Here is a 26,472-nt window from a genome sequence, read left to right as displayed (position 1 = left end):
GCACTTTGCCCAATGTTCAAACAATCTGGTTTGTGTTATTGGAGATTTTTGGCAATAATCTCCAATTATTGTAGCAGAACAGGGCAAGAGGCTAGGCCATGTGTGCAAAGCCAAGAAAGTGTGGTACTATGGAGATCTAGGCTTATAAGCAAACCTGCCACTAGGTAGAGACAGCAGGCAATAAAGGTTCTGGAATGCCAGGGTAAGCCTTTGGTATGATTATATAAGCAATCAGATTATATAAGCAATGAGGACACCTTAGAAATGGAGCTACTTATGCCTCAGCTATGTATCTTCTTATAGAATTTCAGTTGGACTATACAATCTAAAACAGCAGGCACTGTGTCTCTTTTGCTCAGTATTATATGTTTAACTCTTGGCATTGAGCTTCATAAATATTTGTTCAATGAATGAATGAATTCTGAGACTCCTCCCACAAATTAGCCATATGATTAGTTGATTTCCTGTTTCTCTTTGATTATAAAAACCTTTGCATAATGGAAAAGTAGAACTTAGGTGTTCTGGCTCATAAATCTGAATGCGTCCCCAAAAGCTCATGTGTGGAAATTTGATTGCTGCTGTGGCAGTATTAAGAGATGGGACCTTTAAGAGATGAACAGGCCATGAGGGCTCTGCCCTCAATTGGATTAATGCTGTTATCTTGGGCATGGGTAATTTATTGCCAAAAGTGGGTTCCTGATTTTCATGTGCACTTGCTTGTCATGTAATGCCTTTTGCCATGGAATGACCCTCACCAGATGCCAGCGCATGCTCTTGGATTTCCTAGCTTCCAGAACCATGAGTCAAATAAACTTCTTTTCTTGATAAATTGCCCAGTCTGTGGTATTATGTTATAGCAGCAGAAAAAGACACCTGCCCTCTAAATGGTAGTTACTTATATGCCATCATTGCTATGTCTAGCAGGTAGTTACAGATATATAACTAAGGTGAATTTAATCTCTAACTGGGCAGCCCCCAGTCAAATCAACCTAGCTGATCCTCATTTTTCTTTGGTAGTCTTGCAACACATTTGGCCTGCTTAAAATTTTAATGGGATTCTAACACAACATTAGTAGGCTGAAGAAAGTTGCAAGGGGGAACATTAACATTTAAATAGATTTTGATTATTAGAGAGAAGTCAGAAAATCTAGCCAGTGATTTGGCTTAGCTAGGAATACCAGAGAAATTGATGGCTGTCAGTATTGGAAAAGATTTTCCTGAGGTAGAAACTGTCAAGATAAAAAAGGGAAGAGAAAGATCTTCAACATCTGACATGGTTGTATGAAAGAATGTGAGGATAGGAGGGAGCAACTTCCAGGAATAATGTGTACTCAATTCTTGTCTGGGTTACAGACCTTAACTCAGCCTAACTCCAATGCTGTTAGTTAAATGCTCATTTCTTATCTTAAGATGGCAGGAGATGCTGTGTTTTCTGCACTGCTATGGGTGATCTGCATATTGTGGGGATAAATCCTACTTATTTCTTGCCCAAACTAGTCCTCCTCACCTCCCACTCAGTATTGTATAAATGAAAACCCGAGAGACCACATGGACCACAAAAGATGAGTGTAGATTTAAGACAGTTTTGCCAACCACAGCAAGGAGGTTTTATACTTATGAGAAACAACTGTACAAATAACATTTAGCAATATTTCCATATCATTCTCAGTGAAAACCAGGTTCCTCTAAAATCAATGAATTGTGTGTTTGAGCACTTACCTTTAATACACTCCTGTGTTTTAAGCAACAAGTAACTTTTGTTTGCATGTATTTTTAAAACCTACAGTAGTTGAGTGTGTATTGTGTAGCAGGCATCATGCTTATTGCTATGAACAGACATAAAATACAGTTCTCACTATAAATAAACAGAAGTATTCCTTTGCCTCATCCTAAAGGCCATTTGTAATCTGGAGCGCCAGCAATGTTTTGTTTATTGTCCCTTGGCAAATCTTCCTCACTTTCTATCTTTGATCATGCCTTCTTAAATCTTACTCATTCTTTAAAGTCTGATTCCATTTTTGCGTCTTCCTCGAAGTTCCCTTGATACCTTCGAAACCGAATGCCTCCTTCCTCCTTTGAGCAGAAAGCTCTTGTTGTGTGCAATACCTGCATACTTGTCACATACTGTCAAGAGCCATCTTCAGTGGTGTTGGCATGTTTTGTTTTCTAGCTTTTCATGTGAGCAGATTCTGCTCCCCAAATAGCTTTTATGTTCTTTTTGTAGAACAAGTACTACATAAATTTGTGTTATGCAACCCAGAGTGGAAATTCATCTAAACTTGGGGCTGTTCTCCTGCATCTAAAAAGTGGAGATTGCTTACGATGTGAACTCAAATTAAGACCTGGGTGTGGGCCTGAGAATGAGAGAAAAAGCTCAGCTTTGCTGATGCTTCCCAGTTGCTTGGAAATAAGGGTGTATTTTCAGGTGATGTTTTCTATTCAGTAAACAAAGCATGCTTTCCTAATATGCAGTCTAGTTGGTGTCACCCCCCCGAACACATTTTTTTTTGCTCACCTTTTCTCTTGCCTTGTCCCTTCTATTTACCGACCAGCTACTTACTTCCTCACTGGGCTGCATATTAGTCTGATGTATAAATTGTATTTTCGTTTCCTGGGGCAACAATTAGAAGTCTTTCTTGTACAGTTACAAAGTAGCTTTCTTTGGAGGTATGCTGTACTATCCCCTTTCTGTGACTAACTTCTTTAGGGCCTGAGCTGAGCTCAGGATAGTGTTAAAGACGCATACTCTTGCTGTGCAGTGGTATGCACGTGTGGTCCAGCTACTCGGGAAGGAGGCTGAGGCAGGAGGACTGCCTGAGCCCAGAAGTTCTGGGCTGTAGTGCACTATGCCAACTGGGTGTTTGCACTAAGTTCAGAATCAATATCGTGACCTCCTGGGAGCAGGGGATTACCAGCTTGCCTAAGGAGGTGTGAATTGGCCCAGACTGGAAATTGAGCAGGTAAAAACTCCCATGCTAATCAGTAGTGGGACTGTACGCCAGCCAGGGCAACAGAGTGCAACCCCCATCTCTTAAAAAGAAAAAAAAAGAATCTATTCTTAGAATAATTTCTTAGATAGTGGGACTTTTGGGAACTGAAATAACAGCAACTCAACCCAAAAGCAGAATTAAGATATGAGTCTGTTTCATAGAATCTAAGGATGAGAAGGCAGTGGCCCCTAGGTATTAAATGGAATCTGGAGCTCCAATGCCAACAGGACTCTCTGTGTGTCTCTTACTTTTAACTCTACAGGTCTGCTTTATTTTTCTCTCTTATTGTAGAGTAGCTTATACTTTCTCTAGCTGTATAATGATGCAAGGGGGCCAACAGCTTCTGAGTTTGAATCCTTGAATCTAAGCATCCAGAGAAAGGCTGTCTTGACCCGACTTACAACACCTGAAAAAGGACTTTTATTGCCATCTTGGGCCCATTGTCCATCTCTGGACCAATAAAATGTGATCGTATTTGGAATGATATTTTACTCTATTATGCTTCTGGGGCAAACATTTAGATGCAGGGTGGTAAGAAGGGGCCATTGGCTGGAGGAGTTCTACTAGACAGATAAGGAGGAGGTGTTTGCTGCACTGTACATGGGTATAGAGGGGAATAGTTTACAAGCACTTTCTCATATGTTATCTCATGTGAGCCTCACAATAGTGACAGAGGCAAGACAGGTTCTGTTGATGCACAAATCACGCAGGAGGGTATTAACGTGCTCTTAGAAACAAAGGAACTTGTGCAAGATTCATAAAAAAATACTAAAGCCTCCTTCCACTGTCCAACAAAACTCACCTTTCAAAATGTTCCTGAAATCCCACCACCTTCTCAAACTTGATGAATGGGAGAACCACATTATCTTTTGCTCTCCTATGAGTTTAGCTTCTAAGTTTCAGGGAAGTGTAGTTTCAGGGAAGCAGGAATGAAGGAAAAGGAGAGTGAGACGAGAAAGAGGAGAGGAAATATATGGGGGTGAGTTACACAGTGGGTCACAACCTTGAAATAAAATGATGGGTTTGTATCAGGGGATATTTTCAGAGAGGCTGTTTGAAGCCATTGTGTATGTCTGAGGGGTGAGAAAGGAATAAAAACGTACCCATTGTCTTCATTGCCCAAGATCAAAGTCAGATCCTAGGGCATTAACTCACCAACACTATCATACACGCTTGGGGACCTAGAAGGAGCTGCTAGAGACCATAGAAACCATGGGGTAGGAGGCAAGGTACTATCAGGTCATACAGGAGGGAGTGACATGAGAAACAAGGGGGAGTCACAGAAGAATCTGGCTGCCAAGAAGGATAGGCTCACCATGACATGACTTTCGACCACAAAGGTGATGAGAAGTCTTAACAAACCTCTATCTGTGGCCTATGAGAATGCAGTTGGTGCCAAGGCATGTTCCAGTGTTACTGAGCAGCTGGCCATGTGGTCTGGAGTGGTGATGGTGACTTCTACTACCGAGTGAAGACTCACTTCAATGATACCTCACCTCCCTCACCCTAGAATTGACCAATCCCTTCTTTAGGCCCACATTATTCTTCACATGAGTCTAACATAGATATAGAAAGATTTAACACAATTATTCAGATTTTTTTCTTCTCCTTGAGAAGACTTTTTGGGGTTGGAGTAATGTTGATTCATTTATTCAATAGTTTATTGATTATCTACTAGGTGCTGGGCAGTTTTTTAAGTGCTAGGAATAGAACAGTTGATAAACACAAATTTTTTAACTTTCTAAAGCTTACATTTAGTGCGTGTGTGTGGGCGATTAATGAAGGTAAAAGTACAATATATCTTGTGTTGATGGTGGTAAGTGCCTTGGAGGAAAACAAAGCAGGATGGGAGGAGTGGTGGTGGGGAGAGGGAGGAAAATTAACTAGGGTGGCCAGGGAAGGCTTCAGAGAGAACGTGACGTCAGGAAAGAGCAAACATGGATATTTGTGTGACAGAGAAAAGCAAGCTCTAAGGCTCTAAAGCATGGCTGGGGTGTCCTGGGATGGGCAGGGTGGCCAGTGTGGACTCAGGCAGAGCGAGGGAAAGGGAATAGTAAATGAGTCAGAGCTAATATGGACTCAAATATCACAGGTCATTGGAATAATTTGGATTTCACTTGGGAGGGATGGGGAAGAAGCAGGGTTTTCACCCCAGGAGTGATCTGACAAATTTCCATAGGATCACACTGGCTGAGAATAGACTGTAGAGGGGCAGAGGGTGAAACTGAAAGTTGGGAAGTTACTGGAGTAACATGGATGAGAAATGTTGGTTGTTTGGACAAAGAAGGTAGCAGAGGAGGTGGTGAAAGATGGTGAGATTATGGTTTTAAAATGGTGCTGACATTTGGGATGGATTAAAAAGGCGGTATGAGAGAAAGAGAGAAGGGGAAAAAATGACTCCACATTTTTGGCTTGAGCCAAGACTATAGGAGGAAGAGGCTTTAAGGGGAAGATTAATAGTTTGGTCATGAGATGGCTTTTAGACATCTGAGTGGTGTTGTTAAATCGACAGTGGATTTAAGAGTCAGAAAGGAGGCCGGGCGCGGTGGCTCAAGCCTGTAATCCCAGCACTTTGGGAGGCCGAGGCGGGTGGATCACGAGGTCAAGAGATCGAGACCATCCTGGTCAACATGGTGAAACCCCGTCTCTACTAATACAAAAAATTAGCTGGGCACAGTGGCGCGTGCCTGTAATCCCAGCTACTCAGGAGGCTGAGGCAGGAGAATTGCCTGAACCCAGGAAGCGGAGATTGCGGTGAGCCAAGATCGCGCCATTGCGCTCCAGCCTGGGTATCAAGAGCGAAACTCCGTCTCAAAAAAAAAAAAAAAAAAAAAAAAAGAGTCAGAAAGGAAAAAGTTCATGGCTAGAGATATAAATATGGGAGCTATTAGCATGACACTGGAGGTCATACAGATGTCATTAAAAGCCACGAGAGTAGATAAAATCACCAAATGAATACATTCAGATAGAAAAGTGAAGAGGACAAAGACAGACTCCGAGGCTGCTCCAAGTTTTAGAGGTTAGAAAAGTGAGGTGTAATCAGGAAGGAGACTGAGAAGAGGTGGCCATGAAGGAGGAAGGAATCCAGAAGAGTGAGGTTTTTGGAAGTCAAGTCAACAATGTTTCAACTGGGCCAATGTTTCAACAGGACCTGACAACTGGGCCAAATGCTACTGACAGAGGTGTTGTGAACTGCCATTAACTGAATGTGTCCACTCAAAATTCATATGCTGAAATCCTAGTTCCCAATGTGATGGTATTCAGAGATAGAGTCTGTGAGAGGTAATGAGCTAACGAGGGTAGAACCTTCATGAATGGGATTGGTGCCCTTATAAGAAGATACAGGAGAGCTTGCTTCCTCTTTCTGTGCCCTCTGTCATGTGAGCATATATAAGAAAACAGCTGTTTTCAAACTAGGAAGAGGATCCTTGCCAGATACTGGATCTGCCTGCATGTTGATCTTGGACTTCCCTGCCTCCAGAGCCGTGAGGAATAAATTCTGCTGTTTAAGCCACCCAGTCTAAGCAGCCTGAACTCAGATAAGAACTAACCTTTGTGTTTAGCAGCATGAAGATCACAGGTGACCTTGAGCAGTTTCAGTGCAGCAGAGGAGGCAAATGTCCAAATGGAAGTTCAAAAGAAAATGAGGGGAGAGAAATTGGAAGCACTAGTACAGGCCATTCTTCAGTTGCACTTTCAAGAGACAGAGTGGAAAGAGGGGAAGGAAGAGGAAGAGAAACCATGTGTGTGTGTGTGTGTGTGTGTGTGTGCACGCACGTGCGTGTGTATGCAGTTATATGTCCACTGGAAAGATTCAGTATAGCTTACTGGCAGCACCACGCAGAAAGTGAATGTGAGAAAAATGAAGAAAAATACCCCAGAACCAGGTATACATGGGCCATGGAACAAATTCACACATGGCTGCTGTATCAATGGGAAATGCCTTGCACCACGCAGAAAGTGAATGTGAGAAAAATGAAGAAAAATACCCCAGAACCAGGTATACGTGGGCCATGGAACAAATTCACACATGGCTGCTGTATCAATGGGAAATGCCTTGCGGGAGGGAAGGTGCCTGGGTTAGGCCTCACAGGCCTTATGCCTTAAAGGTTTCAGATTCAAAAGGCAGAAATAAGGAGCCTGTCGAGTAGCAGAGTGGAGGCTCTCATAATCTTCGAGTTCAAAATGTGGCCTAGCAGCCTTTTCAGAGACGTTGGTTGAAAAGTGTGGTTTTACAGAACGCTGCAATTGCTATCATCATCGTCATTATTGTCATCAAGTACCAATTATTAAATAGCAATTAAGTGCCTAATTTTTGTACCACCTCATAAATCAACATAGGGGGGCTTGTTCCCTGGGGGAGCTACTTTGATGAGAAGTAGTAGTATAAGACGCCGGAAAGTCAAAGATTGGGGAAAGGCTGGCGTGGGGCAGAGGCAGAAGGCTCTTGCCAAACCATCCTGCCTCAGTTCCTGATTTTTCACCCTGCCTCTCCAAGCGCGGGAATGGAGGATCCTCTCCCTCCCACTTCCTCCTTTGCACTTTCCACCCCCTAGTTCTCCTTTTGCTGTCCTCTCGAGCAGGGCTGGTTCTGAAGCTCGGCCGCAGCCCGTACCTGCCGACCTACCGCCTCCGGGCGCCAGGGAAGAGGGCTGAGAGCCCGGAAACCAAAGCGGGGCAGGAGTCAGCGTTCTGAGCATGTGCGAGCAAGCCAGGAGGCTAGGGCGGATTTGGGGGGCCGACTTCGGGTCGTCGCCGTAAGCACAAAGCGAGAGAGCGGTGACAGCCGGGGCAGGCTACACTCTCCGGAGCGGTGCCCCTGCGCCTAGGGCGCAGCCCTTCCCTCCGGGCGTGGGCGAGTTGGCCGCGTGTGTGCCTCGCTGCTTGACGCGAAGACTAGCCAATCAGGGCAGGCGGCCCGAGCTGCCATGTGACGGGCGAGGCGGCCCCTTTTCCCAGCGCGGCCAGAGGGAGGAGAGAACCGGGGCTCGCCGCGAGCCTTCGAGAGCAGCGGCTGCGGAGGAGGCGGCTGCGGGCAGGAGCGGCGGCGGCGGCAGAGGCTTGGGGCCAGCCGGGCGCGCATCCCTGGGCGCCCTGCGCGGTGGAGAGCTCGGCGGGCTGCGGGTGCTGCAGGACAGGAGTGGACAAAGCAAGATGGCAGGGATCTTAGCCTGGTTCTGGAACGAGAGGTTTTGGCTCCCGCACAATGTCACCTGGGCGGACCTGAAGAACACGGAGGAGGCCACCTTCCCGCAGGCTGAGGACCTCTACCTCGCTTTTCCCCTGGCCTTCTGCATCTTCATGGTGCGGCTCATCTTCGAGAGGTAAGAAGGGCTGGAGCCCCTCCTCCCCTCCCCCTGCACACACACGCGCGCACACACACTCGCGCGCACACGCACACTCGCGTGCTCTGTGGCGCACGCCCCCGAGCCCCCAGCGCTCGCGTTCACGCCTCCCAACCTTTGTGTTCGGGGAGGGGTTGCTGACCCCCCCTGCCCGGCTGGCTTTCTGGGAGCCAGAGAGGTTCTGGCTTGCCACGGATTTCCTCTCGGGCGCCGGGGAGGAGCCGCGGAGCGTTAGGGTCGCCCCCTGTCCTCCTCCTGGGCCCTGCTCTCTCCTCCTCCCGGCGGGGGCAGGCGAACAAAGGTGAGCAGTGGCCGGCCTCGGGACCCGCCGTACTCCGCGGGGCTCGCCCCTCTCCGGTCCCGCGCCACGCACGGCGGCCGGGCAGGGCTTCCCGCCGGGCCCGCGCCACCCACCTGACAGCCAGGAACGTTCCGGACGCGCGGCCCGAAGGGAGGAGGAACCGCGCACACTTCAATCTTTACCCTCCGGCACAGGAATTGTAGGGTCTGTGCTTCAAAAGAATTCGCCAGGGACTTCCTGACTTCTGGTCGCTGTTTGGTTTTCATCCGTGACACTGACTGTCAGGCCCACAGTCCTGGCAAACAGGGGCTAATAGCATTTCAGGTCATTAGCAGTTTCTTTAAAAGAGGATATGACAGGACGGGTGCACATCCTGCAAATTAGTGATATTAAACTAATAACCGTGTCTTGCGAATAATTATAAACTTCTTTTTTGGTACCCGATCGCACTTAAAATTTTGAGCAATTGTCATGTAATTGTATAGTTCCTCGGTTTGGTTGGATATCTCCATTGTGTCACATAGAAACTTGTGTTATTCTCATGGAATCCGTTTTCGTCACGAAACTAGATTGTGCTTGCCATGTATTTTCTGGGTGCTACTGAAAGAAAACCGGGGTAGCAGCACAGTTTTTTTTTTTTTTTCAGTAACAGAAAATATTGTCTTCCCCTTTCTTGTACCCTCCCCTTCCTCTGCCCAATTCATCAGTACAGGCTCTATTTCTTAGATCACAAAGTGGAGTTCACATTCCATTTCTCACTTCCACTCCGCCTTTCTTCCCTGCCCTTAACTCACCTTGGTTTTGTTTCTCAGGCTTTTGCTGGTACCTCATTTGCTGTTCCTCTTGGCCTGAAAACCACTATTGAGGATGGCAGAGCGTCTCTTTTGAGTCATTTGCTGCTGAAGAGGCAACAAAGCTTCATGGGAACAAAAATATCTTTTGTTTCAGGAAGGTGTATTTTTCACTGGACAACATTGTTGCTTGAAAACGAAGTCAGCTGTTGGCCTGCAGAAATTGACATGCACAAAGCAACAGACTTAAAGACGTATGTTAAAATTATTGGAATCTAATACAGATGTGTCATTGATCCCATGCAGTGCTGTGGCTCACTGTGAAAAAGTGGGTGTGTTTGCAGGTGTAGAGTTACCTCTAGAGCAAATGTTTGGTTAAAGAAAATATGAACTTATTCTGTTTTGCAGTCCTTCCAGAAACAAGCAGACGCAGGGACAGCAGGTTGCTCTATGTTGGCACATAGTAGGGGATCCACACACAATTGCTGAATTCCGATAAATTGTGTCTGATAAATTCTGGCTGGGCTCACTTTTAGACAGCTAATGCATTTGAAAGAGATGTGCAGTCTTATGTGTTGGAGAACAAAAGCATGATCTGTGCACAAAAAGCTGAAATTTCCTGACATCCTCCTTCTCTATGCTGATTCCAGGCTGTTCACTGTGTTTAAAAAAAATTTATTTGTTAGAATGGAGATGGCTTTGTACTTAGATTGTCACTGCCTTTAAAAAGATAAACATTAATATAGTTGAAAATTAGAAGTCCGTCTTTCCTCTTTCTAAACATTTTTTCTTTTTTTAATTTCTTTCCCCAGAATCCCATGACTCGACTAACAGTTTACACAAAGGGGTGAGCTGCTTTCAGTTGTCAGTCACAGCAAATGTCCTCATATTGATATGTAGTGAGTTGGTCAGTTTCCTTCAGGCCATTGATCTAAGTAGAAGAGATTTAATGGCCTGTATGGAAAGTGAAAGTTTATGGTTAATGTTCAGAATAATAATCCAGTATGGCACATAAGTCATGGAATGCTACTGACTTTTGGAATACTGTCTACTTTGTTTCTTCCTGTGACAGCTGTCTTTAACCATTCAGACTTTCTCAATTCTCTGAAAATCCACAATTTAGTTGTATCTAGAGTTAGAAGTTCTGCAGGTTTCTCTTCTTCTCAAACCTAAATGACATGTCCTGGGATCCAACCTATGACCTTCATCTCAGTAGCATCCTTCAAGGGCCTGAATCAATAAAACAGAACCATTCAATATTATCACTGCTACAACTCACTTTCAATCCCTTTCTAGCATACTGTATATACGTCTTTTTCCTTTGCAGTTTTCTATAATGTATAACACGATTTTAAAAGGCTGTTGTGAGTCCCTTTGTAGAATGAAATGCTTTTGTAATAGAAATAATTCTCTTAAGACTCTTCTCCTCTTATGCTTTGTCATTTATTTCAAAGTTGAGAACATACCTAAGAAATACCTGATTATCCAACATCTTTATTTTACATTAAGTGAAGTCAGTAATGTCCTTGTTGAGGCTAAAATTGTGAATTTGAATGTCGCCTTCTCAGTCTTAGGTATTTGTCTCTACAAAAAGAAACATCAAAGAATTGACTGAATTGGGCCTTGCCCAGTTAAACAGCCCTGTCTTTTTGTTCATCCCCACTATTGAGGTGTTGACAGTGGAGGCATTGGTAGCCAGAACATGTCACTTTATGACAGCATATGGACAGCAATATGGAAGCCCGGCATGGTTGGTAAAAAGTGGAGCAGCCTAAGGTCAGTGACTTTTGGCTGAGTTTGAAGATCTCAAAGCTTTGATGGTTTTTAGCATAGCCTTTATATCATACTTAACTCTGGGTAAGGACCAGAAGGACCACTGTAGTGACTACTTGATTGACAGAGTAAAGTACCTGTTTTGTTGTTGTTGTTTGTTTTGTTTTGTTTTTAAACCTAACTGGGCCGTTTCTCTTAGAATAAAAATTGTTTACCATTATGTTATTAACTTGATCACAAAGAAAAAATGTTATTTATTCATAATAATATAGCATTGTCAGCTATTTGATGAATTTTCTTGATTTAATGCTGCTTTAGATTCAGTAAGCCATTCTCAGGAACTTCTTCCTTCTTTCAAAAATGTGTTTTGCTATGGTATTTATAAATGTGGAAATTGTGCCGAATCTCTGTTTAGAAATAAAAATTTTTTGAGCTATTGTTACAAATGCTGTGGATTTAGGAGAGATACAGAAAGTATGGATCGGAAATCAGAACACTCAAATTCTGGTCCAAACTTACACTGGGGCAGCCTCCTAATTTATCTCTGTTTATTGTTTCATTTGTGTGTTGAGGCAAATGGCCTTTGTAACTTAAGGTTGTTTTCACCATCCCGATTCTTTAATTCTTGTGGATCTTCTGTGTTTGAAGATTACTAATTATTATCTGATGAAACTTTGAAGCAGGCCGAATGTCATCTTTTTTTTTTCAGGTAGAAAGAAGTCCTCCTAGGTTTTTTTTTTTTTTTTTTTTTTGGAGACATGGTCTTTATCACCCAGGCTGGAGTACAGTGGCATGATCATAGCTCAGTGCAACCTCCACTTCCTGGGCTCAAGCAATCCTCCCACCTCAGCCTCCTGTGTAGTTGGGACCACAGGTGCATGTCACCATGCCTAGCTAATTTTTTGTAATTTTTGTAGAGATGGGGTCTCCCTATGTTTCCCAGGCTTGTCTCAAACTTCTAGGCTCAAGTGACCCACCCACCTCAGCCTCCCAAAGTGCTGGGCTTACAGGGATGAGCCACTGCACCTGGCCAAGAGATTTTTTTTTCCCACAGAAATATTGTAATCAATGGTTTTGTTTCTTGTATTTTTCAGTTGTGTTTTGAGTCAAAAGAATCATTTGGGCCGTTATCATTATCATTTATGCTCCAAAATGTTACAGTATTTCAGAATAACCAACAAAGATTCTACAGAGAAAGCAATTGCTCCATTTCCTTAGACCTCCTTTAGGTAGAACCCAGAGGAGGCCTGGCATCTCTTGTGATGACTGGGTAAGAATGAGAAGTTTATTCCTGCCAGGTTGGCTCTCAAAATGTGACGAGTGTCATCCTTCTGGAGGCTGACAGCAAAGTCTGGCTTCACACACTCAGTCCAAGAACGTATCTGCTGTCCCAAACCTTCAAGAAACAACAGAGTCTCTGTTGTGTCAGAGGGAATGTCTGGCTAGAACGCTTTTTCTTATAGATTTATTGTCCAGCAGCCTTGGGTGATGCCCTCTAGGACAGCTGAAGACAGAGAGAATGTCTGAGAGTGTGTTCCTGGTTGTTGGTACTTACAGGGAGAGGAGGCTAGTGAGTGAATGACTGCCGGGAAAAAGTGAGGTATCAGGTGAGGTTCATTACTGAAGGAATTTGTTCCTAAATCTTCCTATAGTGCACCTTGTAATGAAGAGACTGATCTGATATATTTTAAAAGAGTATTTGAGAACTTGCATGCAACCATGGTTTTCTCATGCAATCAGTGCTGGGTATTAAACTCTGTAAGTGTTCCTTATTTAGGTTGTTAAGTGATATGGCATGATTCACATTAAAACTATGGACACCTGCTTTGCCAGAGACTAATGTGTGAGGCAAGAGTGGGCTTCAGGCCAGGTGCAGTGGCTTATGCGGGAAGATCACATGAGCCCAGGGTGGCCGAGGCTGCAGTGAGCTTGAATTGTGATGGTGCTACTGTACTCTAGCCTGGGCAACAGAGTGAGACCCTGTCTCAAAAAAAAAAAAAAAAAAAGTGGGCTACAGACATAAATAGCTTCCTGTAGTTTCTGAGTGGGATAGGAAGGTTGAATGGATGTTTTGTTGGAAAACAACCTGAAATCAGAGGTTTGCCATTCTTTGCAGCACTTAGTACAGTTTTCTCATCTAGTAAAATAAAAGGTTTGCATTTACACAGTGCAGTAGTTTGGCTATTTGTAATAGGTTAATTTGTGGGTAAAAGGCATAACATTCCTCTTAAGGGGCAGTGCCTTAGAATGGTGGAGAAGGTGGTGAGGTAACATTAAATTATCACATGATTTAATGTCATCTAGGATTATGAAATTAATACCCTGAGTTCACTTATGAGTTCTCTGTTGAAAATATCTGAATTCTCTGTGGACAGGGCTAGATAGTTTTCTCTTGGATTCCTAGTTTGTAAGGTGTTTCAGAAGTGGTTGCCCTTCTGTGATGGGGAAGGATAGGTGGCAACAGAAGGAAAATGGGAATTTCTTCCATCAGCACACGGGTCCCATGGCTTTGTCAGACATCGCCGCACCATCCTCAGGCTGTCCTCTTGTATTTTACTAACCTGATTAAACCTTGTTGGTGAACACTAGAATCTAGGCCCATGTTGTATATTAAAAGTTCCAAATGTTATTGCATACACTTACATTCCGTCCTCTATCACCAGGTGAAACCAGATTTTTAATTTATTTCTTATGTAGTCAGGACTCTCAAAATTTTATTTTTTTCCTCTCTTATCTTCTTTTGATGAGTTAATTCCTTAAATCCTTTTGAGTCAGAATACTGGGGTTCCAGATTTTGTTTGGTAGCAACTAGTTGTGTTGCTTAATGTTTCTTAGGAACGATTTTTCTTTTCTTTTCTTTCTTTTTTTTAAAGGTAAATAGGATTGCCTCATATAGCACAGTGATCCTTTTATATTAGCAGTGCCCTGAGAATCTTTATTCTTAAGATTTTATTCTTTGGTTTCTTCCCCCGGCCACTTTTTAAAAATGATTTCATAAACTTTCTTCTGTTGTTGTTTGTTTCTCTTTCCTGACACTGTAATCTTCATTGACACCTATACTGTGGCATGACTGAACACAAAAGGGTGATTTATTTATTTATTTAATTGTTTTTTGGGACAGGGGCTCACTCTGTCGCCCAGACTTGAAGCAGTGGCGTAACCTTAGCTCACTCCAGCCTTGAGGCTCAAACAGCGCTCCTGCCTCATCCTCCCGGTAGCTAGGACTATACAGGTGGGTACCACCATTTAAAATTTTTTTTCTGGTAGAGATGGGGTCTTGCTTTGTTGTCCAGGCTGGTCTTGAACTCCTGGCCTCAAGTGATCTTCCCACTTTGACCTCCCAAAGCACTGGGATTGCAGGTGTGAGTCACTGTAGCCAGTCAGGGTGACTTTTGCAGTGTCTTTTTGGGGTGTCTTGTTAGTCATGCTGTGGATGATTGGGTGTTTGGTCTGAAGCTGTGACTTGGTGCTTACCATTTATTTTGTTTGATGTTTGACTGACTGCCATTTTTAATGAACAACTTTTAAAATTTTGAAAACAATAGTAACAACTACTATTTATTCTTTAATAAGTTTATGACTTTACATGGTTTACTTTGTTTAATCCCCCACCAGGCCTTGTAAGGTGGATACTAATTTATCCCCATTTTATGGATGAAATTTAGGATTGAGAATTTAGAAAATACACTTACCTTTATATAGCTTAAAATAGTGATGTAGGAATTTGGAACTAAGTTTCTTGATCTAATAATTTTGGTGATCTCCTACTTTAAAGTAAATATCATGAAATCCTATTGTATATATATGGTTTTATATTTAGGCTTTTGACATTTAATGATATAATCTGAACACTTTCCATGTAATTGAACCTATTCAACAGCATTTTTAATGACTATGTTCTATACTGTGGTTATACCATAACTTACTTAACCAGCGTTCATATTTTTGTTGGATATTTAGATCATTTCCAGTTTATTTACATAAGTCTTTTAATTCTTGATGATTTCCTAAGGAATGTTTCCTAGAGGTGGCATTTCTGAGCCCAGAAGGATAAATATTTTTGTGTTTTTGATAGATACGAGTTGTCAAATTGTTGTCCAGAAAGATTATACTCATTTTTACTTCCCTATCAGAATATAGTTTATTATCATTGAAGAAAATCTGGAGGCTGAGCACAGTGGCTCATGCCTGTAATCCCAGCACTTCGGGAGGCCGAGGAGGATGGATCGCTTGAGCCCAAGAGTTTGAGACCAGCTTGGGCAACATGGCAAAACCCTGTCTCTATTAAAAAATATATATAAAAACTAACTGGGTACGATGTTGAGCACCTGTAGCCCTAGCTACTTGGGAGACTGAGGTTGGAGATCACTTGAGCTTGGGAAGTGGAGGTTGCAGTGAGTTGAGATCACACCACTGCAGTCCAATTTGGGTGCCATAGCAAGACTCTGTCTCAAAACAAAAAAAAATTATTGTTTGCTTTGAATTGAAAAAAATGTTACTGTTACAATGTGTGCTCTTATATACTTATAAACTTAAATTGTTAATAATTGGTATTTCATATTCGGTGAATTCAGGTATATTTTCTTATGGGGATGAGGAGATGCAGTTTTTATCTTTTCCCTGAAAGAAAGTGGTGGCCTTCAGGCTTTAAATTTATTTTTAATGCAGAGTGGTCTTGTTGTGGTCTATTTTTGTTGTTGTTGTTGTTGTTGTTGTTGTTGTTGTTTTGAGACAAGGGTCTCTGTCCCCCAGGCTGGAGTGCAGTGGTGTGATCTCAGCTCACTGCAACCTCTGTCTCCTAGGTTCAAGTGATTCTCCTGCCTCAGGCACCCAAGTAGCTGGGATTACGTATTTTTAATAGAGATGGGGTTTCACCATGTTGACCAGGCTGGTCTTGAACTCTTGATCTCAAGTGATCGCTCGCCTTGGCCTCCCAAAGGGCTGTGATTACAGGCATAAGTCACCATGCCTGGCCTTATCCTTTTTATTTATTTATTTCTTCCTCCTGACTCTTCCCCACAAGCTAAGTAACCATCATCAGGAAGGAAGCTTCTTGGATTTTAAATAGTGGAAAAAATACACTCAAGAGGATGATGAAGTAACTGATGTTAATACTTTATTATGGAGAGTGAGGCAAAGAGAAAGGGCTGGGAGGAAGACTGAGGCATCAAGAATGAAAGGGTCTTTATAAGGGAAAACACAGGGATAGAGCCTAAATTAAAAAGAAATTACCCCTGTAATAGATGATCTAAATTTTAAGATATTATCTTTCTGAACTTTTAAAAATGACTTACTATGAGAGGCTGAGGTGGGAAGCTCGCTTGAGCCTGGGAGGCTGAGATTGCAGTTAGCCAAGATTGCACCATGCCACTCCAGTCTAAGCGACAGAATGAGTCCCCATGTCAAAAAACAAAGAAAAAAAGACTTACTATTATTAGACTAATCACTTGGGAACTACAAATCAAAACCACTGTGAGATACCCATTAGGATGGCTGCTATCAAAACAAAACAAAACAAAACAAACCCAGAGAATAACAAGTGTTGGCTTGGGTGAGGACAAATTGGATCTGTTGTGCACTGTTGGTGGGAATGTAAAATGGTGCAATTGCAATGGAAAACACTAGAGAGGTTCCTCAAAAAATTAAAAACAGAATTGCTGTATGATAAAGCAATTTTACCTCTAGGGGTATACACCCAAAAGATTCGAAGTCAGGGTCTCAAAGATCTATTTGTACACCCATGTTCATCATTTACAATAGCCAAAAGGTGGAAGCAACCCAAGTGTCTATTGATGTATGAACAACTGAACAAAATGTGGCATATACATATGTCTCAATTTGTTTGGGCTGGTACAACAAAATGCCATAGACTGGATAATTCATAAGCAAAATAAATTTATTGCTCACAGTTTTGGAGACTGGGGAGTCTGAGATCAAGGTGTGAGCAGATTTACTATCTGGTGAGGGTCCACTTTCTGGGTCACAGATGGCATCTTCTCACTGTATTATCCCATCATGGAAGGGGTAAGGTCACTCTGGGGCTGCTTCTTTAAGGACACTAATCCCATTCATGAGGGCTCAGCCCTTGTGACCTAATCACCTCCCACAGGCCCCGCCTCCTAACGCCATCATACTTAGTTATTAGGTTTCAATACGAATTTCAGGGGGATACAAACATTCAGATCGTAGCAACATACAGTAGAATATTATTCATCTTTTAAAAGGAAGGAAATTCTGCTACAGCATGAATGAGCCTTGAAGGGACATTATGCTTAGTGAAATAAGTCAGTCACAAAAAAAAAAAAAATGTAGGATCCTACTTATGTAAGTTACCTGGAGTAGTCAGATTCATAGACACAGGTAGTGGAGTGATGGTTGCCAGGTGGTGGGGAGCAATGCAGAGTTTCAGTTTTGCAAGATGGAAAGAGTTCTGGATGGCGGTCTTGGTTGCACAACAATGTGAATGTACTTAATGACATAGAACTGTGCACTTACAAATGGGTAAGATGGGCTGGGCACAGTGGCTCACACCTGTAATCCCGGCACTTTGGGAGGCTGAGGTGGGTGGATCACAAGGTCAGGAGATCCAGACCATTCTGTCTAACACAGTGAAACCCTATCTCAACTAAAAATACAAAAAATTAGCTGGGTGCGGTGGCACATGCCTGTAGTCGCAGCTACTGGGGAGGCTGAGGCAGGAGAATCGCTTGAATCCAGGAGGTGGAGGTTGCAGTGAGCTGAGATGATACCACTGTACGCCAGCCTGGGTGACAGAGCGAGGCTTTGTCTCAAAAAAACAAAGGTTAAGATGGTAAGTGTTATGCTATGTGTATTTTACCACAATTTAAAAAAATAATAGAAGATTTGCTGACTTCAAAAATCACTAGAAATAACTGCCTTCATTTTCTAGGCTTGCCGTTTTTCTAGTTAGGAACAAACATCCCAGTTCTGTTGATCTCAGTTTCATCAAGCACTGCTTTTTTTTTTTTTTTTTTTTTAACTGCATAATTCCCTTCAAATCTAGGAGAGTACCTCTTCTTTCCAGAATTGTCTGGCATGGATGGGTGGGAGGTGAGGAGTGATGGAAGGTTTTAAACCCAGAGAGCACTTAAGTATCCTGTTTTTTTAGAAGGCACTAGAACTGAACATACCATTTCAAGTCCTTTTGTTAATATGACAACTTAGTAAATTGGCTGCATGTGTAGAAGAGGAGAGCCAAGTGTCTTTAGAAAAGCACATTGCGTAGTTTCAGAGGAGCCATAGGATTAAAGTAAAGGCATCCTGGTAAGTACTCAATCCATTTAAAGTGAACCAGGATGATGGGATAAGACTCCTTAGCAGCCTAGGCCACAGGTGTATCCTATGGAAGCTGTGGGTAAGTTAAGATCAGATTTCATCTTCCTCCCTAGCTTTCAGTTTAATTTTCCGTGCATTTTACAAACAAATAACTTAAACACTTGAATATTTAAAGATGATTTTTCTCAAATGCTGCGTATTATAAAAACAATCTGATTGGAAGCAGTCAGGTACATATTGTTGAACAGTAGTTTTTGAAGTTTATGCTAATGTTTGGTCATTGTACAAAATACTGCTTTCCATCATTCATCTGTAAGAATTTTTTGGGCAGTGCTGTTTTTGTTTTTTCTTGTTTTAAAGGAGAACTTCTTTTTTTTCTCTCTACTGGTCTCCAAAGGGGACTTCTCTTGGACCACTCCTGCCTTCTATTTCTGCTTTTGCTTTTATTATCATAACTTAGAATTTTATTGTGGGGCTTGCTTTGGACAGGAATGGGGTTAGAGAAACACAAATGGTTTTTAATTGCAGGATAAATGCATTCCTTTACTAGGTAACCTTTTTCACACAGTGACCTAAGAATAACATTTGTTTGTAACTTGCCATTGTCTGCATAAATGTCACATCTTATCTTTGAGGTTTTCAGGTTACAAAGCTATTGCTGCTCTGCTGAAGCTGTGATTAAGATTGTAATCTCTTTCTTTTCCTCTCTTCCCCCTCCCTTGTGTCCTGTCTTCTTTCTTCCTGTCTTCCTCCCTTCTTTCTTATTACTGATACAGACCCTTTATTAAAGACACAGGGAAGACTTTTGCAAGAAAAGGACTAGCATAGGGTGAAGAACAGGGGAGAGTATTAAGAAAACCATCTAAAATCTTGTCCAGGGACACAGTTTGGCAAGTATCAGAGTAAAAGCTGCCAGCTAGTCTAAGTGGCTCTGTAGATCTTGTTTTAATAGCTCACCATTTCAAAGCAGAATAAAGTGACTTGGTAGTTTAAGCAGAGTGGCAGTTTTGGACACAATAGCTTGAGTGAAGGAAACTTGAGAGAGGAGCAATCAGTCATTTGGGCATTATGGAAAATGGGAGACTAAAAGGGCTTTATATGTTAGTGGGTGTGTGTACATCTTTGAGTGCATGAATAGACTTGATGATAACAGTGCATTTACATTCTGTTGCTATTTTGTGTATCTATTGTAATTAACAGACATGTATATTTATTTCTAGCTAGAATGAAAGGAAAATGGGTGGGATATCAGAAAGATTATAGAATTTAAGTTTAAATTTAAATAGTGCTCTTTATCACCTGTGCAGTAGTGGACAATATATTCTCTTATTTGGTGTCCTCTTGTAAAATGGAGAATATTCCTACTTTGCAGTATGGAGCACTCTCTGCAAACATGTATATAAGGGGAGTCAGTGAAACCCTGTTCTTAAAAATACACATTGTGTAGAAAATAATTGATACGAGAGTACAGTATTTAGTATCTACTTTAGAAATACTCTTCTGTAATTTGATTTTCTAAAATAAATGGGTATATGTGTGGGGGCCTGGGGATATGGGGTCAGGGTATAGCTTGTGGAAGCAGTAGGGCCCCTGTTTACACATTTGATGCTGGAACTGGAGGATTTACTTGTTCTATTGAAGAGTAAATATTTAGAGTTTTAGACAGGCCTCAAAACCCCGATCTTTTCAGCACTGTGCCTGTTTAGGGAGGAGAATGCTTTTAAGCCTTTTCTTCTCAACAGTTAACGATGTGGATTTTATACTGGGGACCTGTGGAAAACCATTTCTAGTGGTGTAGTGTTAAGCAAGTGGGGGGCTGCTGTGTGCCACCAAGAGTCTGGCCTCTGCTCTGGCTTCTGTGCCTTTGGAGAGAGACCCCCATCCCCAAAGATGGTCTCCCTCTGGGTGGAGTTTTCTCTGGAAGCTGCCTTTCAGTGATACGCAGGTATCCCCACCTGCTTACTGACCCTGGTCTAGCCCTGATGATAGATTGCACGCAGTCTCTAGGGAAAATTGATTGGGTATTTGACCACTGGTAATGGCACACATGAAGTTTGGCATTTATATTGATTTAAGACCTGTGCTGTGTTTTGGCTCTGCCACTTGGTAGCTACAGGTCTTAGGGGCAAATTACTTAACCTCTGCAAGCTCAGTTTTCATCTGAAACTCATAGGGTTGCTGTGAGGATTAAATGAGATGATACATGCATTGTGTTTGGGGCAATGCCTAGCTCAATGAAGTAGTGATTACTTGTTCTTCAGGTTTATTCACACACAGACACACACACACACACACTCTCTCTCTCTCTCGCTCTCTCTCTGTCTCTCAGTCACTTTCTGAGTGTTTGTTGGAACTCTCATTTCCAGAAATAGGACTTCACTGGCCTTGCCTTTACATTATAGACATTTACCATAGACCCCATTCCTGTATAGATCCCCATTTTCCCCAGTTAGGTCTGTCTGTGTACAGTTTTACTTTCCCTATTATCTTTCCCCTTCTCTCTCTTTTTTACCTCTGAAGATTTTGATTCTTCTTCTTGTAGTCGGCAGAAAACACCCCTAGCAGCTTAGTGAAGGATGGGGCTTTGTCCACTTCACACTCATGTAATACACTTTGCTGAGGGTGTACATTAGTATTTAGACAGCTCAGAAACATTTTTTCCTAATAAGAGCCTCCCAGAAATAGGACAGCCTCAAGACAGACATTTATTGATTTCTTTCAGAAATTTAAGCCTAGTAGATTATCTTAATTTGATCCTTAAGGAAAAAGAAATTCAATCTAGTGACATTGGAATCACATTTATGAAAATTGAAACATTCAAAATAAACTGAAAATAATATATGTATGTATCTTTTTTTCTTTAAAAGAAATAAACCTGCACCCCCAAACTGGAACTTCCATTGGTGTGAATGTGGTGAACCTAGCCTGACTAAATTAGTTCAGAAGGAGTTTGCACCTGCTTTCAACTATCTGCACTTCTCCAGCTCCGCATAGTTAAATATAATTTGTAAGTAGTTAGCCATGTAAATAATTTAACAAACCTGCTCATTTCTTAGGGCTTTGTTAGAGACGTTTTAGGGTGATGAAAGAGGACGTTTGGTGTGGGTTGTCTATTAAATGAGGAAGTAAGGCAAAGATGAAACTACAATGCTGTATAATGACAAATGACCAAAAATTGCCTCTGTTTTAATTCAGTCATCATTTAGGGTCATAGACTTTCTACTGAAAATGGAAATTGAAACTTACTCATTCAGAGATCTCCAAGTTCATTGTGGTGTCCTGAAGTGGGGAATGGTGGGAGTGGTCTGCTCTAAGTATATGCAGTAAGGGGATATATTAGCTATAGAGAATTTTTTAAAAATTGGTTAAAAGTTAGTCTTTGTTAGCACCATGTGAAGCCAATTATAAACAAAGAATTGATAGAAGTGATAAAATACTCCTCCCCATTAGGGTACACGCTTCCTACCCATCCCCCACAACTTGCAGTACCACTGCCAGACGCTGTTTTATGGTGCACATGACCTGAAGACCACACTTTGAGAAATACTGCAGAGGTAAAATACTACTCCACCTCCCACTTTAGATATGAAGATACCCAGCCTAAAAAGATGAATGAAGTAACTCGCTCTCTGCCACCCACTCAGGTCCTGGCAGTGCCATTATAGAGCAACCATCTCATCCTGATTTATTTGAGACTGTCTCAGGAAATGCCAGTCCAGGGAAAATTGAAATAGCTGGTCACTCAACCTGACTGCTCAGCCTATTAAACCCATCCTGAGGTCAGGGTGGTGGCTCATGTCTGCAATCCCAGCACTTTGGGAGGCCATGGCAGGAGGATTGGTTGAGCCTGGGAGTTTGAGACCAGCCTGAGCAACCTAGTGAGACCCTGCCAACTCTACCAAAAAAAAAAAAAAAAAAAAAGGACCAGGCATTTGGGATGCCAAGGCAGGTGGATCAAAAGATCAGGAAATCGAGACCAGCCTGGGCAACATGGTGAAATCTTATCTCTACTGAAAATACAAAACTTAGCTGGGCATGGTGGTGCGTGCCTGTAGTCCCAGCTACAGCTACTTGGGAGGCCGGGGCAGGAGAATCACTTGAACCCGGGAGATGGAGGTTGCAGTGAGCCGAGATCGCACCACTGCACTCCAGCCTGGCAACAGAGCAAGAATCCATCTTAAAAAAAAAAAAAAAAAAAAAGTCTGGCAAGGTGGTATGCACCTATGGAGGATCGCTTGAGCTCAGGAGGTCCAGGCTACACTGAGCTATGATTGCACCATAAGAAACAGCTTCTCTACCTCGCCCTAAGGGTGACTTAGAGTGTTTGTGGGAAGAAGCTTCCTTGGTGATTAAGGGGTGTCTCCTGCCTCACCGTCAGTCCCTGTGCCACATTTCATCGCTTTTTAAAATGGTGATGAAAAGGCTTCCCATTAAGTGTGGGTTGGAGCTCCTGAGGGCAGAACTGCATCTATGATAGCCAAGGTCAGTTCTTGGTGTGCCAGTTCCTTCTTAGCATGCCTGTGTTACTGAGACCATAAACTTTTTTGTTTTCCTTCTACTTTCACCCGGTGTGTGTTAAGTCTTGCTTGTTAAACTCCCACGCTTAAATGGCTGCTTGCAGAATTGTAAAGGGACTAGGGAGAGAACAAAAACATATGCAGGTGGTGGTTGTTAACCAGACAGGATTTCTAAGGACGGTTCAGGCAGTCAGGTGGTTTCGTGTATGTGTTTTATGTTCATGGTTTTGAGTTTTACAACGTGTGAAGCTTACTTTTGCTAGCATTAGGTATAGTTTATTTGAAAGAACAAGGCTCCTGAAATAAACATGCCAGTAAACTATATCTTAGAGTTTAATGAGAACAGTGCTAGGAAATTCCAGCTCCTCCCAGCGTTGCCTCAAAGGCAGGCGTTAGGTATGGGTCTCTTAGCAGGAAACTAGGCTTACCAGGGTGTCAATACCTGTGGTGCCCCGCCCCAGGCTGTTTGAACCTGGTGTAGTGTCAAGCCATGTAAGATTGGGCAAAGGGCAAGCAGTAACAATCTTTTTTTTTTTTTTGAGACGGAGTTTCGCTTTTGTTACCCAGGCTGGAGTGCAATGGCGCGATCTCGGCTCACCGCAACCTCCGCCTCCTGGGTTCAGGCAATTCTCCTGCCTCAGCCTCCTGAGTAGCTGGGATTACAGGCACGTGCCACTGTGACCAGCTAATTTTTTGTATTTTTAGTAGAGATGGGGTTTCACCATGTTGACGAGGATGGTCTCTATCTCTTGACCTCGTGATCCACCCGCCTTGGCCTCCCAAGTGGTGGGATTACAGGCGTGAGCCACCGCGCCCGGCCCAGGCAGTAACAATTTAGGACCGTAGCTCACCACTTATTTGACTGCTGTATCCTATTTGCCTAGTGCTTTCACAGCTTCTTACCTCCTGCTCTTGCTCAGAACCTACTCCGTCTTAAAAGTGTCCTGGGTAAAAGGAATCTCCTCATTGGGAAGGGGATCTCTTTTACCTTTTAGCCCTAAGCCCTGGTTATCAGATAGTCTGTTATTCTCACATTTCCCAGGATAATAATGAGTTTGGGGCAAATCCACTTGGATAGTTAGTAAGAGCTTTCACCTCAACTTTTGATGTGATTCATTACATACTACTTTTTAGTTTTTTGGCATTTAAAAAATATGTGATAACATAAAATAAGTGTTTGTTCTGTTCTTAAAGATAACTTCATGGTTTTAGGCTGTTTTTCTGATTTCTAAAAAGGAAATGCATTTGAGTTATTGTGTTCCACAACTTTCAAACAACAGTTTATTCTTTGGTAAGCTGTTTCCCCTTTTTCAGAATTGAAGATGAGACAAAAATGTTGCATTTGAAGCAGAACCAGACCTGGGAAAGCCTTTCTCTCCATCAATCACCATTCCACTTTCCGGCCAATAACTAATCCTTTATTCAGGGGTCAAATCTAAGGAATTTCTGTCCTTTCAGATTGTCTAAAGCTTCTCTAAATTGAATGCACTTAGCTGCTAGAAACTTCTTACTGCCCTATTTTAAAAGCCAATCTGAAAGAGTCTGGCGGCTGTTCTGAATGAGAACTGCTAAGGCAAATACTGTATGATTATATATTTTGAATGTTGACAACAGGTTATACTTATCTTTGCAGGTAAAGTTGAACATAGTATTTTTCTTTCTGGGGCCCAGTTCAAATCTGTGGAGAGAGGGAGAGATGGAGATGAGAGTGTGAACGCAGACGCTGATTGATCCTCTGCCATGTGTGCACAACAAAAGGGAGCATAGCTTCCTGACTTTGGCTTAAAATTCCATCTTGGAGAAACGCTGATTCAGCCACCGTTATACCCTAGTGGATATTAGCTCTAAACCCCAGCACTCAAATGTGTAATCACTTGCTTGTCAAATGTTCATATGGCATTGTTAGAAAAATGCTGTTTTTTCCTAGACTTTTTACTCTATAGCGTTCATACTGAAACATGCACAATAGTACTTATCACAACGAAGTGAATACACTGTGTGTTCTTTAATCAGAACCGAGATCAAGGATCAGAACATTACCCCAGAAGCTTTAAAAATCATTTGCAGTATGAAGATGAAAGGGCTAATTTATGCAGCAAAACTCGTTATTCCACTTAAGGAATAGTAGGTTCCTTATAGAGGAAAACTCAAGCTCTAGCACTTGTCATTACCAATAGAACCTTCTTTCTTCTCTTTGTGTTAAGTTTGTGTACATGCTTAGATATGTGTGTGTGTGTGTGTTTATGTACAAAATCTGATTAGTATTTGGCCATCGAATTTAATAAAGAAATTACTGAAAAAGGAATGAGAAGAGGATGTGAGAATGTGAGAAAGTAAGAGAAAGGCCATAGTCAGGACATCCATTTTCTTTTCCACCTTGTTTAATTAATGCTACTGTTTTATAAGGATAGGCACTAGTAAAGAGGCAAAAATACAGTATCTTTTTTAAAAAACAAATTAAGGATGTTAAATGGGATAGTTGTATAAGTTTGTTGACAAATGTTTGGATCTTGTTCCTTGAATATAGATGGTCTCACACAATTTGTCATTTGAGACAGTGGAATCAAAGCTATCCAGTACTTTGGATTTGAAAAAGCCAGATATTTTGAACACAAAGTATTGGTTTGTGATATTGGAATACTTTATTTGCTTTAAAAATAATGTCTTGCAGTGCTTCTGTTCACAATAGCAAAGACCTGGAACCAACCCAAATGCCCATATGCCCAAGTCCTAGTATCTCTACAAAGAGGGCACAACAACTTTCTTCCAAATTATTTATGTCTGAGATGATTGTTTTTTGGGGCCAGTTTTAAGTGGCCAGGTTTTTCAGTTTTCTTAGAAATGTAATAACACAATATATAATAAATCTTAGTGCAGTATTGTGTCAGCAGTAACCATTTGTTAGTTTCTAGGACATTAATTTCAATTTGTGGATTTAAAAATGTTTAAGTGTGTAACATGATTAATCATGCTACAAAATTGTATTTGAAATATTTGGAATATGAAGCCTCTTGATTTAACAGTTATTTTTAAAATTACTAATGATATGTCTTATTGGGAAACTCTCAATACGGGAAAACACACACACACACACACACACACACACCCACACAGCCACTTCTCCATTTTTGCTGTTTCTTCTATCTCACTTTCTTTCTTGATGAGTCCAGAATTCGCAATTGATATATATGTCCTTTTGGACCCTTTTCGATGATTTACCTACATATATATATGTATATGGAAAGATAAAGTTTGCTTAAAACATGAATGATGCCAGGTGGTGGCATGCACCTGTAGTCCCAGCTACTCCAGAGGCTGAGGCAGGAGGACTGTTTGAGGCCAGGAGTTGAAAGCTGCAGTGAGCTGTATTTGCACCTGTGAATCTCTACTCCAGCTGATCAACCCAGTGAGATCATGTCTCTTAAAAAACAAAAGAAAATATGAATGGTATCTCTAAGT

General features: G+C 42.0%; 1 protein-coding gene across 2 annotated transcripts in view; it reads left to right on the top strand.

Moving 5' to 3' along the window:
* The first annotated feature begins 8,069 nt into the window (after nt 1-8,069).
* Nucleotides 8,070-26,472, top strand: part of CERS6 (ceramide synthase 6) — a 328,855-nt gene continuing 310,452 nt past the window's right edge. For both annotated transcript variants that reach the window (XM_012440541.2, XM_012440540.2), the window contains exon 1: nt 8,070-8,314. In XM_012440541.2, coding sequence (XP_012295964.1) covers nt 8,145-8,314 — 170 coding nt within the window. In that variant the 5' untranslated portion in view covers nt 8,070-8,144. The remainder of the gene's footprint in view (nt 8,315-26,472) is intronic.

The sequence above is a fragment of the Aotus nancymaae genome, unplaced genomic scaffold (assembly GCF_030222135.1).
Source record: "Aotus nancymaae isolate 86718 unplaced genomic scaffold, 86718_ANA_hifiasm-v0.15.2.pri h1tg000029l, whole genome shotgun sequence".
Taxonomy (NCBI): domain Eukaryota; kingdom Metazoa; phylum Chordata; class Mammalia; order Primates; family Aotidae; genus Aotus; species Aotus nancymaae.
The sequence above is the reverse complement of the archived record's forward strand: the minus strand, read 5'-3'. Positions and strand labels throughout refer to the sequence as shown.